This window comes from Gymnodraco acuticeps, unplaced genomic scaffold (genome assembly GCF_902827175.1).
Source record: "Gymnodraco acuticeps unplaced genomic scaffold, fGymAcu1.1, whole genome shotgun sequence".
NCBI lineage: Eukaryota > Metazoa > Chordata > Actinopteri > Perciformes > Bathydraconidae > Gymnodraco > Gymnodraco acuticeps.
Window position 1 is genome coordinate 1,745,657 of NW_022989947.1, and position 20,133 is coordinate 1,765,789.

The following is a 20,133-nucleotide window of genomic DNA, read 5'->3' on the forward strand; positions in this document are numbered from 1 at the left end:
AATGCATTCAATTTTAAATATATGCATCCCTGCATTGCAATTATTAGATTTAGTTTTGTTTCGGGAGAAATATAGATTAGTTTGATGATTGTGTAAAATGTGCTTTCAACTACTTTAACCTGATCGGTTATCAGTGGGGTAGCCTACAGTAGGCTACATCCACTGACTGTACTAATGTACAATTTTGAAGTAGGCCTAGGCTACTTTACTGGAGTATTTTTTGCTGCTTTGTACTTCTACCCCAATACAAAAGGTAAATAGTGTACTTTTACTCCACAACATTCATTTGATACCTTTAGTTACTTCGCAGATTTGAATTAATGATGTGAAATTGAATCAATACTTAAATAACAGCTGGACTTTTACTTGTAACAGGGTATCCCAACACTGGTAGTTCTACTTTTACCTAAGTACAGGATCTGAGTACTTCTTCTACCGTTATCAGTGGCACTAGCCACTCCTCATACAGAGCAGAGGCTCACGTCTTAAATAGCCAGCATCGCCCCTCCCCCTCCTGACATACTACCATAATATCCACTATAACTCACCAATGCAAGTACCCGGCTAAACGGAAAACAAGCCTGAGCACACCATACTACTTTTATCCGACGCAAAAGTGAAAAGATAAACATTTTGGTCATCGTTCGGCCACCTTAAAAATCACGACCACAAGACAAGAGTTTGGGCAGAAAGTGCGACACAGTTTTTTTTTTAGGATAATGTGGCAAATCTCAGGTTAGAGGGAGAGGTAAAAAAAAAAAGAGGCGGATTGAAGCTCATCAAAGACCAAACAAGTCGTTTTTGATGGCGAGATCTACATGAAATCCTCTCGCTACAACAGGACCAGAGGACGTGCAGCAGCTGCGGTAGAGAGGAGACATTTTAAGACTCATTACCTGCCTGATACAACCGGAAAGGTAAGTTAGCGGCACCGTTAGCTAACATTTCCTTATGGACAGTTGAAGTTATACAACTCGATCTACTTTAAAGCTCCAAACCAAAGACTTCTGACAGGCACACAGTGGGTTGCTATCTTTGAGACAGAATCAGGAGATTCATCCACCCGGGGAGGTTTTATTTGAAGTTTGTTCGGAGTATTCGCATCAAACTTTAGGCTCTTCCGTTACCTGAAGCCCTCACGCATTCAGCCGTTAAAGGGACCTTCTCATATAAAAGTGTAGCTAACAGGCCTCCGCTTGTCGGGGATGTTTGTTTAGGAACAGTCTGATAACCGAAGGTCGTAAAAGCCTCCAATGCTAAACGACAAAGCACAAAGTCTACACCTGACGAAATGCAGAGTTTCTGTTAAACGTCATTAATCTCGTTTGTGGTGTGAATCATGAATGCGCAGGAAAAGTTTTCTAACGTAAACTGTCACTTAGAATAGTCTCCCTTGCCTTCTCTTATTACACGGGTGAAAGAAAGTGAAAATTACATGTAACGGTGTGTAGAAAGTATAACATTTGAGTAAGCTAGATACGTGTTGGTAAACTTGAGCAGAGCTCCATCAGGTTATCCGTCCCGCTATGTCCGGGAGACTCCCCGCTTGCGCCATGCATCCAGCGTACCCTGCCACTCCCTGCGAGGGTTTACGCAAACAGCGTAGAGAGCTGTGCCACTGACACAAGCTGCTCAACTTTAAATAATAACACTTGTCTTTTCAAAATAAAGTTACTAGGGACTTTTACATGAGGGAATACAATTGCAAGACAAACAATAATTAAAAATGCAAAAATTAAAAAACATTAGAGAAAAGGGAGTTAAACATGAAAAAGTTAAATAAAACAATGTAAGATAATATAAAACTTCAGAGAATTGTTTTGTATAGAAATATATTTTAATAAGTTACCTAACGGATATATTTGGAATCATACAACAAACCTTGTGAAAACACTTAATTTTCATTTTTTAAGGAGTTTATAGAGGATAAGGATCTTGCCAGTCTTTTCTCCTCAGGCCGGTTGTTTAGAGAGTGAGGCAACCGCCCTGAAGTTAAAACCCCTGAATACAGAGGCCTCCAGCTCTACTTCACACAGAGAGACATTGACTGTCTCACATTGTTTGAGTTATTTGATATGAGTCAGTCTATTGTGTCCCTAAGGCAATTCAAATCAGTCTTATCTGCTAATTCTCCAAGGAATTTACAGCTAAAACATTGTCAAACAGCCTCTGTCCTCTTAGGTTTTTATTCAAGAAAAAAACCCCATAAAAATCCCTTTTTTTAAAGGGGCGTTCCCCCGATTTCTACACATGCAGTTCAGTTAACTCCTCATCAGGAGAAAGCTTTTTGTACTGTTTTCTAATGTCTTCTGACCGGTACCTCTTCAAAGAGCTTTCCGAAGTCATTCTTATTTTTGAGTCATTTTTTGAACATTAAGAAACTTGCATTGTTTACATCCGCGTCTAATCCAAAATACGGTTCGCTGGTTCATTTTTGCATATCTTGGGGAATTACCACCACCTGTATTCAAATGAAGTGGTATTAACATCACCTCATGCTCAAAATGACTCCTAGTACCTAATGTCAGGAAACTGGGGGGGTGTCAAGTTTATAAAAAAGCATTTAGGATGCAGAAGGGGCCCTATAAAAGATACTATTGAGTCGATTTATGGGAAGTGTAGGATCCGGTGTATTTTGGAACTTGACCCATACTAGTCACATTGCACAGCCACTGAATGCTCGTAAAATCCGCAATCATTTTGACAGTAGAAAAGATGATTCAGATAAAAAATGTTTGATTGACAGGTGGTTCTTCCAATCAGATGCAAAGTTTTTTTTTTTTTTTTTAAAGTGCCTGCCCTTTTTTCAAACAGTTCACAATGACCGCTTCTAAAAGCATTCTGTGTAACAAACATCTGCTGCGTAAGGAAACATAATGGGGACTTTTACATTGGTCTCAATCAACTTACTGGAAGTGTAATACCAAACTAATCACATGGATCAGAGGAGATGTGTATGTGAATTCTCTAGCTTCGTGGCAATTGATGATACTGTAGTAGATGATATTGTAATGCCAGAGCACAGCTGCTTGTAATAAAATAAAAAGTGAAAAATATTCACACACCGTAAGCACATGCTGGCTTCATTCGGAAAAGAATAAATGGAGTCGAGAATCTGCTGGTCTTACTTGTTGACATTTCATACTGTCTGGCTGATACGTAAACATATCTTGGCTAACAAAATGAAATGCAAAGTTTACTTTGGCCCGCAGCAGTTGCAACCTGGTATTCTGCCAGCTATTGATCTTCCTCTGCTGGTTAACTCTTGAGGGAATCCTACACACGCAGGCAGACTCTAAACTAGTATCTGGTATGTTTGAAGTAGTATTTACACCAGGTGTATCTCAGTGACAGTTTGGTGGAGTAAAAAAAGTGTTGTCAGAGTTGAAGGAGGACATGAGAGGGGACAGGCCCACACTGATAAACTCTAAAATAAGGGATGTGTTATTTCACTGCTGTTGTTTAAAGGTGATGAGATCCTGTTGATGTGAAACTCCTCTGCTAACAAAGGCAGCCTGCTTGAGTTACTGTGCATTCATTCTGAGCTTTTAAACGGGTCAAAGTCCAGCCACACACACCGTCTTTATTAAGGGATCTGGCAGGAAAAATGTGACAACCTGAATGTCCCTCCTTAAATGATTAGCCTCAGGAAGATGACTCCAGAAACATAGGTAGAACAGTAATCTGATGATTAGATTTAATATCAGATGATCCCACATTGTAAAAGTTATATTGTGGACAAACAATCTATGATAACGACACTCATGTCACCTCAGGTCATTGAGCTTCAGAAGCTTTTGCCGTTTCTGCACTCTAATAACAAAGCAGCATTAATGTCTGTGAGGCTGCACTTAAGCACTGAGGGGCTTTGAACTGAATGATAACGTTTGCTAATTAGAAAAACACCCAAAGTACAGATTGAGACCTCTGAGGACGTCTGGGGGGTATACTACGAAGCAGGATTTTCGCTTAGCGGCTAAATTCAGGGAAAACTCCGGCTTTCTGGTCCTACGAAGCTGGTTCTCTTTTTAGCAGGCTAGATCTCCATGGTAACTTATGCTAAGCGGCTAACCTGGTCGGGACCAGGTTAGGTTGCAGGCTAAGAGCTCAACTCAGTGAAAGCACTGCCTGCTGACCAATCAGAGCTCAGTGTGCGGAGTTTTAAAGCGATCAAGTCATATTACAGGAGAAAGGAAATACAGAAAAGCTGCCGTCGCAGGAAAGACGGCCGGCAAAAATCACCGACTGTGTGAACGTGAACATTAATAGAATATCACCTCCCATCTTCAGAGCAATCTGACTATTATAACATTAGCGTTAAGAAAGCTTACTTAAATATCTGCCACAACATAAGTAACCGGATCAGAGTAACATCAAGTACAGTCCGCGGCATATCACTTCATAATGTATCATATATTTTCTTATCTGAGTCAGCTGAGCCGTGTCTGGCCGTGCAACACTCACAGTGTCACATACTGTATGCAGAAGTATTATTTTAAGCAACACATTAAGTTGACGAAACACTCGAGACAAATGTAATTAAAGTCAGATCGTGTCTTGGACGGGCAGTGATATCATAAACCTGTTAATGTACGCATTCAAACACTTTTTCTGTTCCCAGCTGTATTCACCTTGCAGGTGCAACTATGTGACTTTTATCCTGGATAAAGTGTTTAAGTCATGGATGTTTAAAGTTGAACTTCTTCATTTTTGACTAGTATTAAAGTTCACTTTTCATTCAGGAAGTATGACGCTGCGCTGTCAGTATGCTTCTCCATGTTTGTGATTGGTCGAATGCTCCAAATACCACCCCTTTTATGTGGACGCGCACGTAACTAGATAGGAAACGGCTGGCTTGAGCGATCCACTTGATAACCAGCGTCGTAGGACCGTTTAGCGAGAGTGCGTATGTTTTGGATTAGGCCAACCGGCTAACTCAAACATATCCAGGTTAGGTTGAACCAGCTTCGTAGTACAGGCCCCTGGAGAAGGTCGGCTGATTTCCCTCACCAGATTTAAAGCTACTCACTGCTAATATACTTGAGAGAAGAAGCATTCTGTGTTCATGCTCCATATAACTGGATCAAACATCTTTATCTAACATTTTATTCACCTCATTATACTAATGTCTCCTCCGAGCCTTTTATTGCCTTGTTTGTGTAATACATTTTGTCTTGTCTTTTTTATGTCTTGTGTAAAGCACTGTTATTGCCTTCTTGTTGAAAGGGTCTATAGGAATAAGCCTGCTGTAGTTAACATCAAGATTAATGTATACATATTATAAGCGCATGGTGTGTTTCATTTAATTGTGTAATCTTCTTTTCCCAATTCAGGTACAGAATTTGGGACAAATAAATGAAACGTTATTTAATAACTAAAAAAGACAACTCTTAGGTGTTCTTTCTGTTTTGTAAAGTTCTCTTTAATGCTGAATAGTAAACGATAAAGCGTTCTTCAGAAGGGGAGCAGAGGAGGAGTGATTTCAGACATGTGTCTGGGTAAATAATGTCATGCAGCTGCAGAAATAGTTTCTCGAGGAGCAATGATCGCTGCCAACTGCAGTCTATGTAAGAGCTCCAAATGGATTCTCATAGATTGTGTGCAGAAAGCAAAATCAGCCCTTGATCATTTCTCTTCATCTGAAACAGGAAGTGGCCAGATATGGCGCTTGTTGCAGATGCAGTGAGATTAATCAATACTCGTTCCTCTCAGCATTCTGTTTCCTTTCCTTCCTCTCAGGATATGGTCACAGCTGAGAGAGTCTCCATATTTATTGAATAAAAAAAATCTAAATGAAGATCGTCAAGAAGACAAAACCTCTTTTTTATTACCGGTCTTAATTTCCTTCCACATGATACAAAAGAAACAACAATAATCCTTTTCTCTCTTTGTGTAAAACTTTAGGATGTTGTCTCGGCTGAGGGAGCAGATATGGGCCGACTGGATTTGGTTTCCTGAAGGTTACGGTTGGGCTGACCTCACGGACCACGATGGGAAAGTTTACCCTAAAACTCAGGACCTCTGGGTGACTATACCCATCGCTCTGTGCTTCCTGGTCATCAGACAGATATTTGAGAGGTGAGTGATCTCCGGCGGTGCCTATTTATGTCTTGTCCTGGTGTCATTTGCCTGTTAATTTACCTGTCTGATTTACATATCTCTTTCTGATAGTGTGAGATGATGAGTAAGCTCTGTTTTCCTCTCACCAGGACTGTAGCGACTCCTCTCGCCTCCATTTTAGGAGTAACTGACAAGAAGCGTGTTCGTGCTTCTCCAAATCCCGTCCTGGAGCCCTACTTCTGCAGCACATCAAAGAATCCCACACAGGTAATCTTCCTGGAAACATGTTGTGTGTCCTCTGGCAACAGCACAGCTTGAGCCTGATTACCAAATTCCAAGATGTTTGAGGTGTAAATGGAGGACGACAACAGGATATAAATATCATATATCTTCACACCTGAGCCTTGTGTAACCAGTTTTTATTTCATAACCCCATGCATTAGAGACGGTGTTCTTATTTCCTTGTTATGCTTTGTTTTCAGAGCTCCATAGAGGTTTTAAGTAAACAGTCGGGCTGTTCAGTTCGACAGGTCCAGAGATGGTTCAGGAGGCGGAGAAACCAGGAACGACCCTGCAAGCTCAAAAAGTTTCGCGAAGCAAGGTAGCTACACCTCTAAATCATCAAACTCAACCTTTTTTCTGCCCTTCCTTCTCATCAGTCTGTTTTTAAAAGCCTGTTTTCAATTAAAGGTAAGTGTAAGACATCATTTTCTATCCATTTTGTTTCATGATTTATTTAGGTTGGAAATTAGGATCCTTTGCACTAAAGTTACAAGGAATTAGTGTCTTCATAGTGCGCAGAGTTCATGACCTGCTTTGACAAGCACTGGACTCTTTGAAGGACCTTGCATGTTAGTTCTCAGGGGTCCGGAGATGATTAACAGCATAGAAAGCAACTCAACTACATGATAGTTATTTAATCATCAGTGTTTTGTCTTTAAACCCTGACACGCCACACCCACACAATGATTTAGCAAAACCAGGATAGGAGGATAGCAGAAAATGCTGAAAAACATATGGATCCAGGTGTTTCTACATCAGCTGTCAAGAGGAAGTATTTCATCCAATGCGATTACTTTTTGAGGTTCCAACTCAAATGATATACAAGTGGGAGTATGCACACATATCAGAACCAAAGAGGATAGGTGCTGTGTCAAGTATAAGCAGAATATGAAATGAACAGGAAACTTGCAGGGATCCAATAGCAAGTTACATTTTTTATTTTATTTCAGTTATACAGCACGTGCCTCACAAGGCCAGACAAAAATATACGTGGATAGATTTTCTTTTTAGATGAATAAGATGTAAACACAATTTAGCCACAGGAAACTGGATGAAAACAGAACCAGTCAACACAAGAGATTTATAATAATAATAATAATATATTTTATTTCTATAGCGCTTTTCTTGAACCCAAAGACGCTTATAGACGGCATTATTGATTATAGGCATTTTCGTGACATGTTCTAACAATGTCAATGTGCAGTATCAGGCTCTCATTGAGTGTTCTGCTCGTGTTATCACCGAGGTATAAAAAACAAGTGGACATTGGAGCCGTACAATGTGCAAGCTAATAATGTATCAGTTTATTTCCTTGAACTCCAGTGACACAGGTGCTGGTGATTGGAGTTAAAACAAATTGAGTTCTGTTTGTAATTTTTCTTGTAATTGAAAAAGTAAAAAAATTGATTGTGCCAAAAGCTCTGCCATTGTTTCATCCTTGTTTGTGTACCGCTGTCTGTGAATGGTGGTAACTGAATGTGATTTCTGAGACTGCTGTGCATTGTCTTACAGTTGGAGATTTACTTTTTACCTTGTTGCTTTCTTTGCTGGCCTGGCGGCCCTTATTGACGTGAGTACACTGTCAGATTGTGTTCACAGTGTTTGTTACAATTACGGGAACATTTGTCATTTTGTGAAATCGAACATGATATCTAATCCTCACTGGACACGTGTATTGTTAATGTGCTAGCAACCTTTGTTTCTTCTTTGTAAAAATAAAGCAGGATCTGTTTGCTATATGTTCATAAGAGTACATAAATGTAGGACATTTTAATAATGACATTGTAATTCTAGTGGAAGGCTTTTTGGATGTCATATTGTTTGTTTGGTGTTTGTGCCTGAGAGTGCTTGTCGTGTTGGTAAAGACACTTAAACCCTCATTAATATTGAGTATCCATCCCTCCTCAGAAACCATGGTTGTATGATATGAAGCAGGTGTGGGAAGACTTCCCGAAAATGGTACGTCAGCATAATAAACCTAACATTCCCTCTTTCTTTAAGTTTACATCAGAAAATCTTCATTTAATTCAAACGAATCTATACTCCACTGCTTGAAGTATAGAAGCTTGAAGTATAGAAGCTGTCTCGTTAATCAAATTGACGATGTTATTTTAACAGATTTTTTCTTTCTTCCTCTTTTCTTCCAGCCACTGTTGCCTTCAGAGTACTGGTACTACATGATCGAACTGGGCTTCTACCTCTCGCTGATTTTCAGCATAGCATCGGATGTCAAACGCAAGGTAAGTGAGCTGTTTCCTAAACTCAGTTATTCCCAATGTGTGCTCTTTAAAACCCTTCAGAAACCTTCCGTCAGGAGAGATCACTCAGAGTGATGAAATAAAAGAGAAGGATCCTTTGTGTCGGTAGGATATTCTGAGGTTTGGATATTGATTCCCCCCATTAAGATATCCTGACTGAATGCGTTGTATCGAGTGGAGCTGCCAGCATTCAGAACGCCATTAGACATTCAACTCATCCATTACCCTTTGTCAGTTTGGGTAAAGTGTGTGAGCAACAAACTCGAGTGTCCTCTGCGGGGGGGGGGGGATGTTGCATCAGGAGGTGAGTTAATGTGTGACCGGAGCTCTGTTGGAAATCACACCACTGAGACAACAATTGACCGTTTTCGTCTGCAGATTTAAAATGTTTTCGTGAAAAACCGCAGACCTTTGAGCCTGCCGCCTCTGTGCCAGCACCTGTTTTATAACTCCTGCCCACAAAAGCAAGGAACTAATCTCTTAAAACCAAAAGCAACCGTTTTTTTCGGACTGTTCCCGGAGGTCCCCTGTGTTGAAATCAGCCTGTGGGGATTTATTTCTTAACTTTTTGTTAAGTTCCTTTTTTTGCTTCTGCGTATGAGATTATTTCTAGAAGTATAAAGCCATACGATCTGGTGTGAGGAAAATAAATCATTTGTAAATCCAGCATCAATCAAACACACGCAGTTGATCAGTGACCGATCTTTACAGCTCAATAAATAAGTGACCTAACGGTGTTGGAATTTGTCTTGTGGTACTTTTTCCTCTAGGATTTCAAGGAGCAGATCATTCACCATGTGGCCACAATCTCCCTCATCAGTTTCTCCTGGCTAGTCAACTACATCCGGGCAGGGACTTTGATCATGTTAGTGCACGATTCCTCCGACTCTTTCATGGAGGTATGACAGCGTGCTATTGGTTTCTTTTTTCTTCTTACAGATCTCACATACTACCAACTTTAATATGACATGGATCTAAACTCATAATCTGAGATAAGTGGTGTGCAGAGAAATTCTTCTCTTAAAGAATCAACATTTGCTGCAAATACCACAAATATCCGTTTATTAAGATGTATCTTCACATAGTTTTAGCTTTATATTTAGCTGTCTCATGATCAACTTCCCCTTAAAATAAATACATATTAAACCATTATAGGTCAACACAGTACAAGAAATTGTGTAAAATCGGTGAAGACCTTTGCTAGTTTCCAAAATGAAATGACTGAAATTGAAGTCCATCTGAATGTGTTTTTATTAAGTTAAAGGGGACCTATCATGCAAAATGCACTTTTGTACGTCTTTTATACATGAATATGTGTCCCCGGTGTGTCAGGGAACTCACCAAGTGTCAGAAAACACAAACCCTCTCTCTTTTCCTCCATACCCAAATCTTCTAAAAACGGGGCTGTAATGGAGCTGATTATTATTTGAATTTTCTGACGTCAGAAAAGGGGTGCTCCGCCTATATGGGCAACTCCCACCTATCAGGGGAATGAGAGGACCGCTCGAAAGCGCTGGATACGCTGTAGTACATATGCCAGGCCTGTAAGTGGCGCTGTAGTCTGCCACAAAAGCATAATCAGCCCTTGCAAAAACAGGGCTGGAAAGAGCAAATAGAGCGAAATGAGGCATGGCTAAAATGCATGATCTGTTTGGTATTTTGAAAATAAAACTTCACAGACATGTTTTATATAGGTATGGCCCTACAATATATGTTTCAAATATAGCATGATAGGTCCCCTTTAAATTAGGGAATTTAAAGTAATTTATTACAGATGCTTCAAGGTTCAAGGCTTTATTAGTAATACGTACATAGCTACAGTGTAGTCACAGGCTCCTCCAACAGTGCAGTATCAGTCATAAGTACAGCAACATTGCCCTCTAGAGGAGAAGGAACTGAAAAAGGTGAAACTCTGATCTCTCTGTTTTTTTCCCCAGGCTGCCAAAATGTTCAACTATGCAGGTTGGAGGAACACCTGCAACATCATGTTCACCACGTTTGCTGCAGTCTTCATCTTCACCCGCCTCGTAATCCTCCCCTTCTGGTAAAGACGATGTTGCTTAATATTAACTGTAATTGAATGAGTCACTCAACATCTGAGAAATGTGTGCAACATTGACACTTTGCTCATTGTATTACTGTAGGTTTCTTTTTTAAAAGCCATAACAAAGGCTTGTATGTATTTATGGGTCCATTTTGCATTTACAAATAAAAGCAAATGGAAATGCCCTTTTTCGGAAAAATATTATTTATGCTTGGCTCAGGTGATAAAAAAAAAGGTTGCCAAGATTTCTAATTCCTCTTACAGTAAATACATCCTAATAATGATAACATTTGACACTAGTTTATTTTGAATAAATCCCGTATACACAGCATTAAATGGGTATGAAAAGAGTTTTCAACAAATGCAATATTTACTCCTCTTTAAGTAAAGTCTGCTCATATAACAGTGCCAAGCTTCTTTGAGTGGTTACCAAGTCTCTCAAATCAACCATACATTTGTGAGCTTTTTTTTTGGCTGAGAATTAAAAAGATAAACTACCGAATGATCATTGTTTTAATAAATAAATAACAGTTTCTGCCTCAACTACTGTAGATCATAATGCTATTCATGTTATTCAACAACAAGCCTCCACTCCACGTGGGAAAGTTCATACCACAACATCCCTTGTTGCATATCAACCCACCTCTCTCAAAAGAAAAAACAATAATTCATTAGGAAATAAAAACCTTAAACTATGAATCACAGCCTTTTGGAAACATTGTCATACGAGTTACAGGATGTGGGGAAACGCACTGATTAATTTGCAGAAATGTCAAGGGTTTGTTGAAATAGTAGAGCAACAATTAAAGGGAGATGCAACAACAGACACATTGTGTACAGTGCTGGCCCCTCTCAATGGGCTTTTGATGGTGAACTGTAGGTGGCTCTGACTGGACTCTCTGTTCTTCTGCGCTTTGTCCCCTCATCCAGGATCATACACACGACGTGTGTGTACCCCCCGCTGACCCTCTACCAGCCCCTTCCTCGGATTCTACTTCTTCACGGGTTAATGTTCGTGTTGCAAGCTCTGCATATCTTCTGGGCCATCCTCAATCTTGCGCATGGTCGTTAAATTCCTACCTGGCAATGTAAGAACGGCCACATCCAACTGGCCCCGTAACACTTTCACCCTCCAAGCCAGCTCTGACCAAATATTATGTCTTGTTTCACCCTATAGCACATTGTTGAGGATGAACGCAGCGATAAAAGATGAGACTGAGATCGGAAGATGAAGACGGCGGTCACGAAAAGCTTCAGAATGGCCACGCGCAGAACGGCCACGCGCAGAACGGCCACACCCCCCTCAACAATAACCACAGTAAGAAGGACTGAATGGGGACTGTGAGCGATTAGATGAGGCTGTAATGGGCCCTCACCTGAAAGCCAAAGAACGGGAGCGTGGCGTGTTGACATGGGTAACAGGCCGCAGCACACACACACACACATTACCCTCCTTTCTGGATACCTGGTAGTCCAAAGTGGACAATTTTACCTCTGTGGATTACGATAAATTAAACGGAGAGAGCGGTGGGGAAGCACACTGATCTGCTTAGCACCTAAGCAGCAGAGTGTTTCTCGTTCCACGCAGCTCATCTCCCTCTTTTGCTTTTTACTAAGATTTTGTGCTGTTGACCCTCGTTGCCACATGCCAAATCTGCCTGCTGTAGCTTTATGTTTTGTTCCTGGAAGTGATTTGAGGAGATGCCGTGGTTAGGACGAGCGTTGCCTTCCTGCACAGTTTAGTCAAAAACTCTTCCAAGTATTGCTACCCTTAAACCTGACTGATTTTTTGCTCTAAATAACCACACTGAATTCAGTGAAACTGTGAGGAGCGCTAAAGGTAAATGATGTCTTTCTACGGACCATAACCTGATTAAGTCTTTTACTGAGGTATCTGTTAATAATGAATGTGTGGTGAGTTGCAGTTCCCAGTTTGTCACTTTGGTTTTTCTAAAATATGTATTTGTTCCAATAATTTAGAACTAAATAATTGGAGGCTAAATATGTTTTTTAAACAGTCTGAAAAAAGTGCTCGACGGTGCTACATCTGCCACGTGTTGAAATGTGCCTTGTGTGGATGTTTGTCTTAAATGCTTCACCTTGTTGGGGAAGCAGAACGCACATAGATCTTTTTAAATGTTTCGTTTTGTTAATGCTTAATATCTTTCCAAGTTGTATGATTTTATTTTGCTTTGTACTATTTGTTTTTCAGTTCAGTCGACGGTTTAAATTGGGGAGCAATTTGTCTGAGTGTACCCAAACCAATCAGTAACTGTTTATGAATTCTTTATGGAGAGAAGGTGGTCGCATAGCATTTCCATTCAGTGTTGTTTTCCCATCCATCCAAAGATGCACTTTATGGTTCCCTCTAATAGATCAGCACTGACTAAATGTCTTGTAAACAAGCATGAGAGTAGTTAGTATTTCAATTCAAACCTGATTTCATTTTAGTGTATGATTTAAATGTTGTTTAATATTTATTTTCATCCACCCAAAATCTTCCTCTTTATCAGTTGTTTTTGTAAAAAAATAATAATAACTTGAATGAAATCTTAAGTAAAGAGGTATAAAAATGAAACACCAAAGTATGGTTTACATTTTGTACTATCTTGTCATTTGCAAGTGCCTTCATCATTTCAAGTGTTAATTGTAAAAAGAGTTTGTTATCCCGTCCTGTTTGGCTTTCTTCCTGCTGTCTTTGTGCCCCGTCACACCAACGCTCCGAACTGTTCCTCTGGGCCTCTAACCGACCTGCCTCAGCTCAGCGATCAGCTGCAGCTCGCTCTGAAGACCTCTGCTTCCACAGGAAGCTTTGTGATTCTGCGTTGTGCTGCTGAGATGTAAGATCATAATGACTATGATGATAAAGATAATTGTGGATAACTATTCTGTGTCTTTTTTACTTTTCATCATCAGAATCTGAAAAGATCATCTTGCATCCAAGGATTTTTCTTCTCATATTGAAATCAGGTTAACACCACACTAACACGTGTAAAGGCTCAGGCTTTGACTTGTTTTTCTCATAAGGTTCTTAAGATTACATGTTTTTAGTTGATCAACAGAAATGTAGATGATAATAACCTGACATTTAGAGGCCAGATTCTATGGTTTAGAAGATCCCCATAGGAAATAGAGATCTGCTCTTTTCTAACCAATTGATTAACTGAGAAAATAATAAATAATGAAAACAACTGTTAATTGCATCCTCTGAAAGTGTTAATTTCCCTCAATAATGAAGGAGATGCAATCTCCGCCAACTACTTGAACTCCTTGAGGGCTCTGGTGATTTCATTACCAATGTATCGGTTTGTTGTTTTTCTGATAAATAAGTAATTGTTAGGCCTTTTAAAATGTCAGGAACTCGTGAAACAGTTCTGCTCTAACAAATTCAGCTTCCGCTTGTTTTGTCTGAACGAAATTACCAATCAACAGAAAAAAGCAAAAACTCAAAGATTCATGAATAAAAACAGAACAATATTAGCATTACAATGTATTTGAAATAGCCTGTTTTCAGCATAATAAACGTTATTATATTAAATAATTATTATTGATGCATTCATGTGTTCATCACTTTAATCTTGCATCAGGTAAAAAGGGTGAGCTGTTTTAAAACCTTATATACTTGAGGGTGCTTATGTAATTGACTGATGATGTGATGAAGCTTTATATTAACCAATATTACATGATAAAGTGTTATTAATCTGAATCAGAATCTTCAAAGTAACTTCATTTATCAAATTAATGTAATGGAGTAAAAAGTACAATAGCTCCCAGTAATTATCTTGGAGAGTATAAAGTAGCAGGAAATGTGACATGATGAATCACGAATGTCTAATTTATGCTTTTGACTCGACCTAAACTAGAGATTGACTGATAAAACGGTTGATAAAACCTTATGACTATTCACACCTCAACAAAAAAATAAATCTAGTGAAGGCTCATCATTTGCTGTAATGGTCTGTGCAATATCAGACATTATCCTTGTGTGTGGTAAGTAAAGTATAGGGTTAAACTATTTTGTGATTTAGACAGTGTTGTTCTTTCTTGGGACTAAAGCTAATGATCGAGTGTATCATTCAGAGGCTGATTAATCTGGTGACACCAACATAAACACTGCTCGGAGACATCAGTCACTGAGGAAATGGAGCAAACTCAGATTGGCACGAGCACCACCCGTCAGTCATTGGTTCTGCTGGTGTAGATTAGACTATTAAAATATCAGATAGCAGAGTTGTGGTGACACTGAGCAGCAACCAGCTGGCACGCTTTTGGGATGCAAAATGTTGCCAAATCATGACTAGAATTTATTTATAATCACCTTGAAGTAAAATAGTTAGTCTTCAATCAGCTTTAAAGTTTGAGAGTGTTCATCAGCTTCTCTTACCGTCCGTCTTTCCCCTACGGTAGAGGAAACAACATTTTGGGCTGCAGCCTTAAAGGCCTTCTTGGCTAATTGCATATGTAGTGGGATCACTTTACCTCCACACTGTCCTGGTCACTGGCAGCCCCACTGTAACAATCTCCATCTAAAAGCAGCAGGGTCGATTTCCACCATGCCCCTCGAGCAACTGGCTCTGCACTTTAATTGCATCTCCTGTTTTCTGCTCTCCAGCGTCTGGACTTCCTTGACACGCCCACGCCCCCCCCCCCCCCCCCCATACCCCCCCTCACCCCCTTCTGTGTCCAGTCTTACTCCTCCTTTTTAAATCTTTGTCTTTCCTTTCCCATTTAATGTCCTCCTCCTTCCTCTGTTGCCTTTTCAGCCATGTGTAATATGAATAAGCTCAGTGTCGCCTCAGGTGCTTGAGTTATAGTGGGTGTGAAGTATTATTGGTGACAGCCATGGAGGTCGCCGTGACAGGAGAACAAAAGCTGTGGGGTGTTTGATTCACTTGTGAACTGTGTAGACCGTTATTCAATTCCTGCTTAAGTATTAATAAAGGCTTTACACGCCAGGGGGGAGGTCGCAAGGTGCAAGTGTATGCATGTGTGTATGCAGGAAGCTAATTCCTGGGCTGGTCAGTTTTCCTGTGATGGGTCACGGAGGAGAGGGGGGACAGTTAAGACTACTCGGGTAACTGATGACAGTCTTATGTAACTTTAGTCATAAGGAGACGGATGCTATGGAAGCTTTTCAAACATTTGGATGGGCAGTGGAAAGACTGCAGCAACAAACACCTGATGGGCAACACAGAATGGTAAGTTAGAAATTATATCTTTAAAATTATTTGAGTTATTTGATAATATGGGTTCTCTTTTGAAATCAAGTGTTGCTGTGTTCATAATGATTCAGACTATGTAATGTTTGTCTTTAAACAGGTTCAAGACAATATAAGTTATAACTTTGTCTTCCCATAAAGTTTTTATAACTAATCTAACAAGAGCTTATCTGTTTTGGTGAGAGTTTAAAGGCTTTGGTGTTGTTTCCCTCCTGAATATAACAAACGGGCAGAATGAATTATCAAAACTTGCAAGTAAATATCTCGGAAGCAATACAAAAACACAGTCCGAAATTAAAAGTTAAGAGCTGAAAAGATTATTTGATCAATCTAACAGTAAATCAACAAAGAAAAGCTAAAATATATAGTCTAGTCAGCTTTTACAATATGGAGCATTTCACTGTATTATGAAGTTAACGTAGACTAAATGTCTATGGACTGTTCTTTTCACAAAACAAGATATCTGAAGACAATCTTTGTTATCAAGAAGTTGTGATAGTGATTTCACAGGAAGTAAATGTACAAATGGCCCACTGTGAAAATACAAGTAAAAGTATGGCACTCTAACAAGTGTTATCAGCTAAATGGGCCCAAATTATGAAAAGTAATACTACTCATTGTGCAGTAAAATGTTCCCTGTCAGTGTTTTACTATTATGATGTTTTGGATACATATTACTGCTGCATGTTATCTTTAACTGCTGTAGATGTTCATGGCTGTTAAGTTCACTTCTTTTATATCATGTTGCCGTTTATTCTGCAGTGATGCATCATGTTCTGTATGATTATCATATTTGTGTGGCATGCTGTTCTCTGAAAACCACTCTACAAAGTAAACCTTTCTTAGAAAAACAGCCATGTTTGTGATCTGAAAGTTTGTGATCTGAAAGTTTGTGATCTGAAAGTTTGTGATCTGAAAAGTAAAGTGGAATAAGAAGTGCAATATTTACCTCTGATATGGATTGGGGTAGAAGTATAGTACTGGTTACATTCCACCACTGTTTTTATGTGCTGTCTGCAATAAAAAGCTGTAAGGTCTTTAATCTTTTTCTTTCAAGTCATCACCATCATCTCCGGAGCACATGTGCCTGTTCTTCTCCTAGAGTGCTGATGCTGCACTGAAGGATTTACCAAAGGATCATCGGTCATAGTCACCCACATGGAGAAGGCTTCTCATCCCACGCTGCCACAGTTTGAGGTGGACGTGGACCTGGGTTTCGCTGTCTTCTTCCTCTTCCTGCTGTGTTTCTTCTTGCTGGTGACAGTGGTGCGCTGTGCCCAGACTGTACTGGATCCTTACGGCTCCATATCCACCTCCACCTACCAGGAGGAGCAGATCACCTGAGGCAAACAGAGAGGGGTGAAATCAGACAGTGACAGGACTCACTGCTGTCAAAGAGCTGTGTCGAAAAATACCATGTCCTTATGACGTTGATTTGCTCCTGATACTGATCTCAGTTTATATTAAAACAATCATAGAGCAATCACAATTGTACTTACATAATATAATACAATATCTGCATGGTACTTACATTACTACATAAAAAGGACTAGAATAATATAGAAGTCTGTGACAAGGGGCCACTTGTCATGTCATTGAATACCCTGTCAATGCAGCAGCGACTACCAAATGTGTTTGTCTGAAGAGACAGGAACTATCTTCCTCAGAAGTACACCAATTCACGCAGCCATCCTGAAAATCTTACAGAACACAATGTTTATTATTTTGTACAATAACCATGTGCATGTCACCTAGCCTCTGAGTGTGTGGAATGTATTTTTGGGCAGTGGCAGACAGGGGTCACAAAACTAAACAGGGCTCCAGGTGCATGGTTTAAGCCGGCACAAGCTACTCAAGTTTCCTAACATGTCACGCAAGCTACATGACAATTTGCATTAAGATTTCACAATTTAAGAATGACGTTTTCATTTGAGTAGTCTGATTGGGGCCACTTGAAATCTTGAAGTTGCATTGCAAAACCCTGCTTTAATTTAAAGTTTAATGCAATGAACAAGAAATGCACAAGGAATATGTTTACTTAAAGGGCCCATGTCATGGCATTTCTACTGATCATAATTCCATTGTTGAGGTATACTAAAATAGATTTATACTGTGCAATTTTCCAAACTCACATTGGGTTTCTCATACAGCATCTCTGTAAAGTATGTGTATTCACCGGTATTCACTCTGCCCTAAAACGGCTTGTTTGAGCTCCTGCCCCCCCTCCCTGTGAGCCCAGTGTGCTCTGATTGGTCAGGAAGTGGCGAGGCTCGTTGCTGCGATCTGCTGCGAGGAGCGGACAGGCTTCCGGGTCGGCGATACAGCGAGAACAAGCGAAACTCATCCTGAGCACACACAAACACTCACAGCCGAAGTAAAAACAATAAGTGTGGCTTGATATTGAGTAAGAAAAAGGTTTATAACGCTGTGAGAATGGGTTTGCGGAGAGCATTTCTCCGCGATCCCAATTTAGCAGGCCGAAAAACGTTTACCCATTCAAACAGTCGTGGTAGATACCTTGTTTGTTTTAAACATCATAAATACACAAACAACAATGAACACTTACAGGTTGTGTACCCGAATCTCCCGCTGGTCCAAACAAATTAGGAACAGTCAGCATTTTTCTTCAGTGCCCTACGCTGTAGCATACCCGGTAGGGCTGCACGATATTGAAAAAAACTGACATTGCGGTTTTTTTTGTTCCCCTGCGATATATATTGCGTTTTTTTTAACCTGTTAAGCCCCAAGGTCCCGGCGGGTACTTTACTTTTTTTTCACGACACTGTGTCTCAGGGGATCTTAATATTTAAGTACCTATTAATGTGTTATACCAGATTAACGGAAATAATCTCAGCTAACTGACGATACAAACCATTCTTACCAAAACAAAACACAAGTCTCATAAGAAGCATCTAAATGACCCCTGAGCGAAAAATGCTAACGGACTTTGGCACAGAACTCAAGATAAAAGTACCCTTATTACTTATCGTAGCTGCACTTACAATATATCTGATTAAAGATGAGGTTCCACAGATTATTGAGGTATATAGTATCATCACTGAGTCATCCGAACTCGCGACAGGGGAAGCAAACACAGACATCACAACACGTACCTTTACGGAGCTTCTAGGGGAGATCGTCTCACCGTAGCTGTCAATCTGATCAAAAGACGTGTTCAATGGCATTAAAACGAGAAAAAACGTGGCTGAATCGGTTAATCCATAGGTTTTTAAACGTCTCTGTATAAAACAAGTATTTCATTTATAATCCATAATTCAATTTTTATGTAAAAATCGCAGAGCAAAAGTTAGCTGCTAATGATAGCCACCAGAGTGGCTGCTGCTTCCGGTCTTGGGTATGCGGCAGTCTAATACACACATTACCAAATAAGGAGTGAGAGTGACGCGTAGCCAAAAACGGAAGCTGCATATACTCTGGTGGCTACCATTAGCAGCTAACTTTTGTGCTCCGATTTTTACATAAAAATTGAATTATGGATTCTAAACAATTGCTTCAAAGCCACAGATACATTATTAACCTATGGATCAACCGATTCAGCCGCGTTTGTTCTCGTTTTAATGCCATTGAACACGTCTTTTGATCAGATTGACAGCTACGGTGAGACAATCTCTCGAAATTTCCCCCAAACCAAGGACGCGGCCTCGTGGAATTCCAAGTATGCTGGAGATTGGAACAGTCCTTCGGCGGCCGCGTCCTTGGTTTGGGGGAAATTTCGAGCCTGCACATGGGTAGACTTCGCGTCCTTCAAATCCCCACAATGCTTTGCGCACGGACCAATTTCCCCAAATCTGTGGCGGAAAATGTAAGGCGGGGCCTCTCATATGACAACACAGTCTCATGGCATTTCGTGTTCACCAACACGATTTTTAATCTATTGATTCGTGTTCACCAACACGATTTTCCCCTTTTTTTTCGTGTTGCACAGCACGATTTTAAAAGCAATGTATTTCTACTGGTAATGGTCATGGAAGCACGGCATTCGTTTGTGTCGGCTGCCCTTAAAGGCAATGTGAGCGTCCATTCTCATTGGATAACGGAGAATTGTACACCCGGAAGTAAGTATTCCCCTTACTGTCGATTGATTTTACAGTGATATCTGCACTACTCATCGACTAAAAAACACCAGATTATCCTTGTTAATTACACAACATTGATTTAAATTGTGTGCAATGCTTTTGTATTTTTCCCCTTCGATTCGGAGAAACAAATCTTTTTTCGGAGTAAAGGATGGCAGAAGACACTACACTAC

The 20,133-nt window shown here is 40.0% G+C and overlaps 1 protein-coding gene across 1 annotated transcript; it reads left to right on the plus strand.

Annotated features, from left to right (window-relative positions):
- The first annotated feature begins 530 nt into the window (after positions 1-530).
- On the plus strand, positions 531-13,530 carry cers2a (ceramide synthase 2a). The gene is given in 13 exon segments (XM_034210439.1): positions 531-917; positions 5,905-6,078; positions 6,210-6,327; positions 6,543-6,661; positions 7,855-7,912; positions 8,251-8,301; positions 8,490-8,582; positions 9,371-9,499; positions 10,538-10,644; positions 11,575-11,695; positions 11,697-11,732; positions 11,822-11,851; positions 11,854-13,530. Coding segments are annotated over 12 exon segments (1,158 nt in total). The 5' UTR covers positions 531-917; position 5,905; the 3' UTR covers positions 11,977-13,530.
- The last annotated feature ends 6,603 nt before the right edge of the window (positions 13,531-20,133 follow it).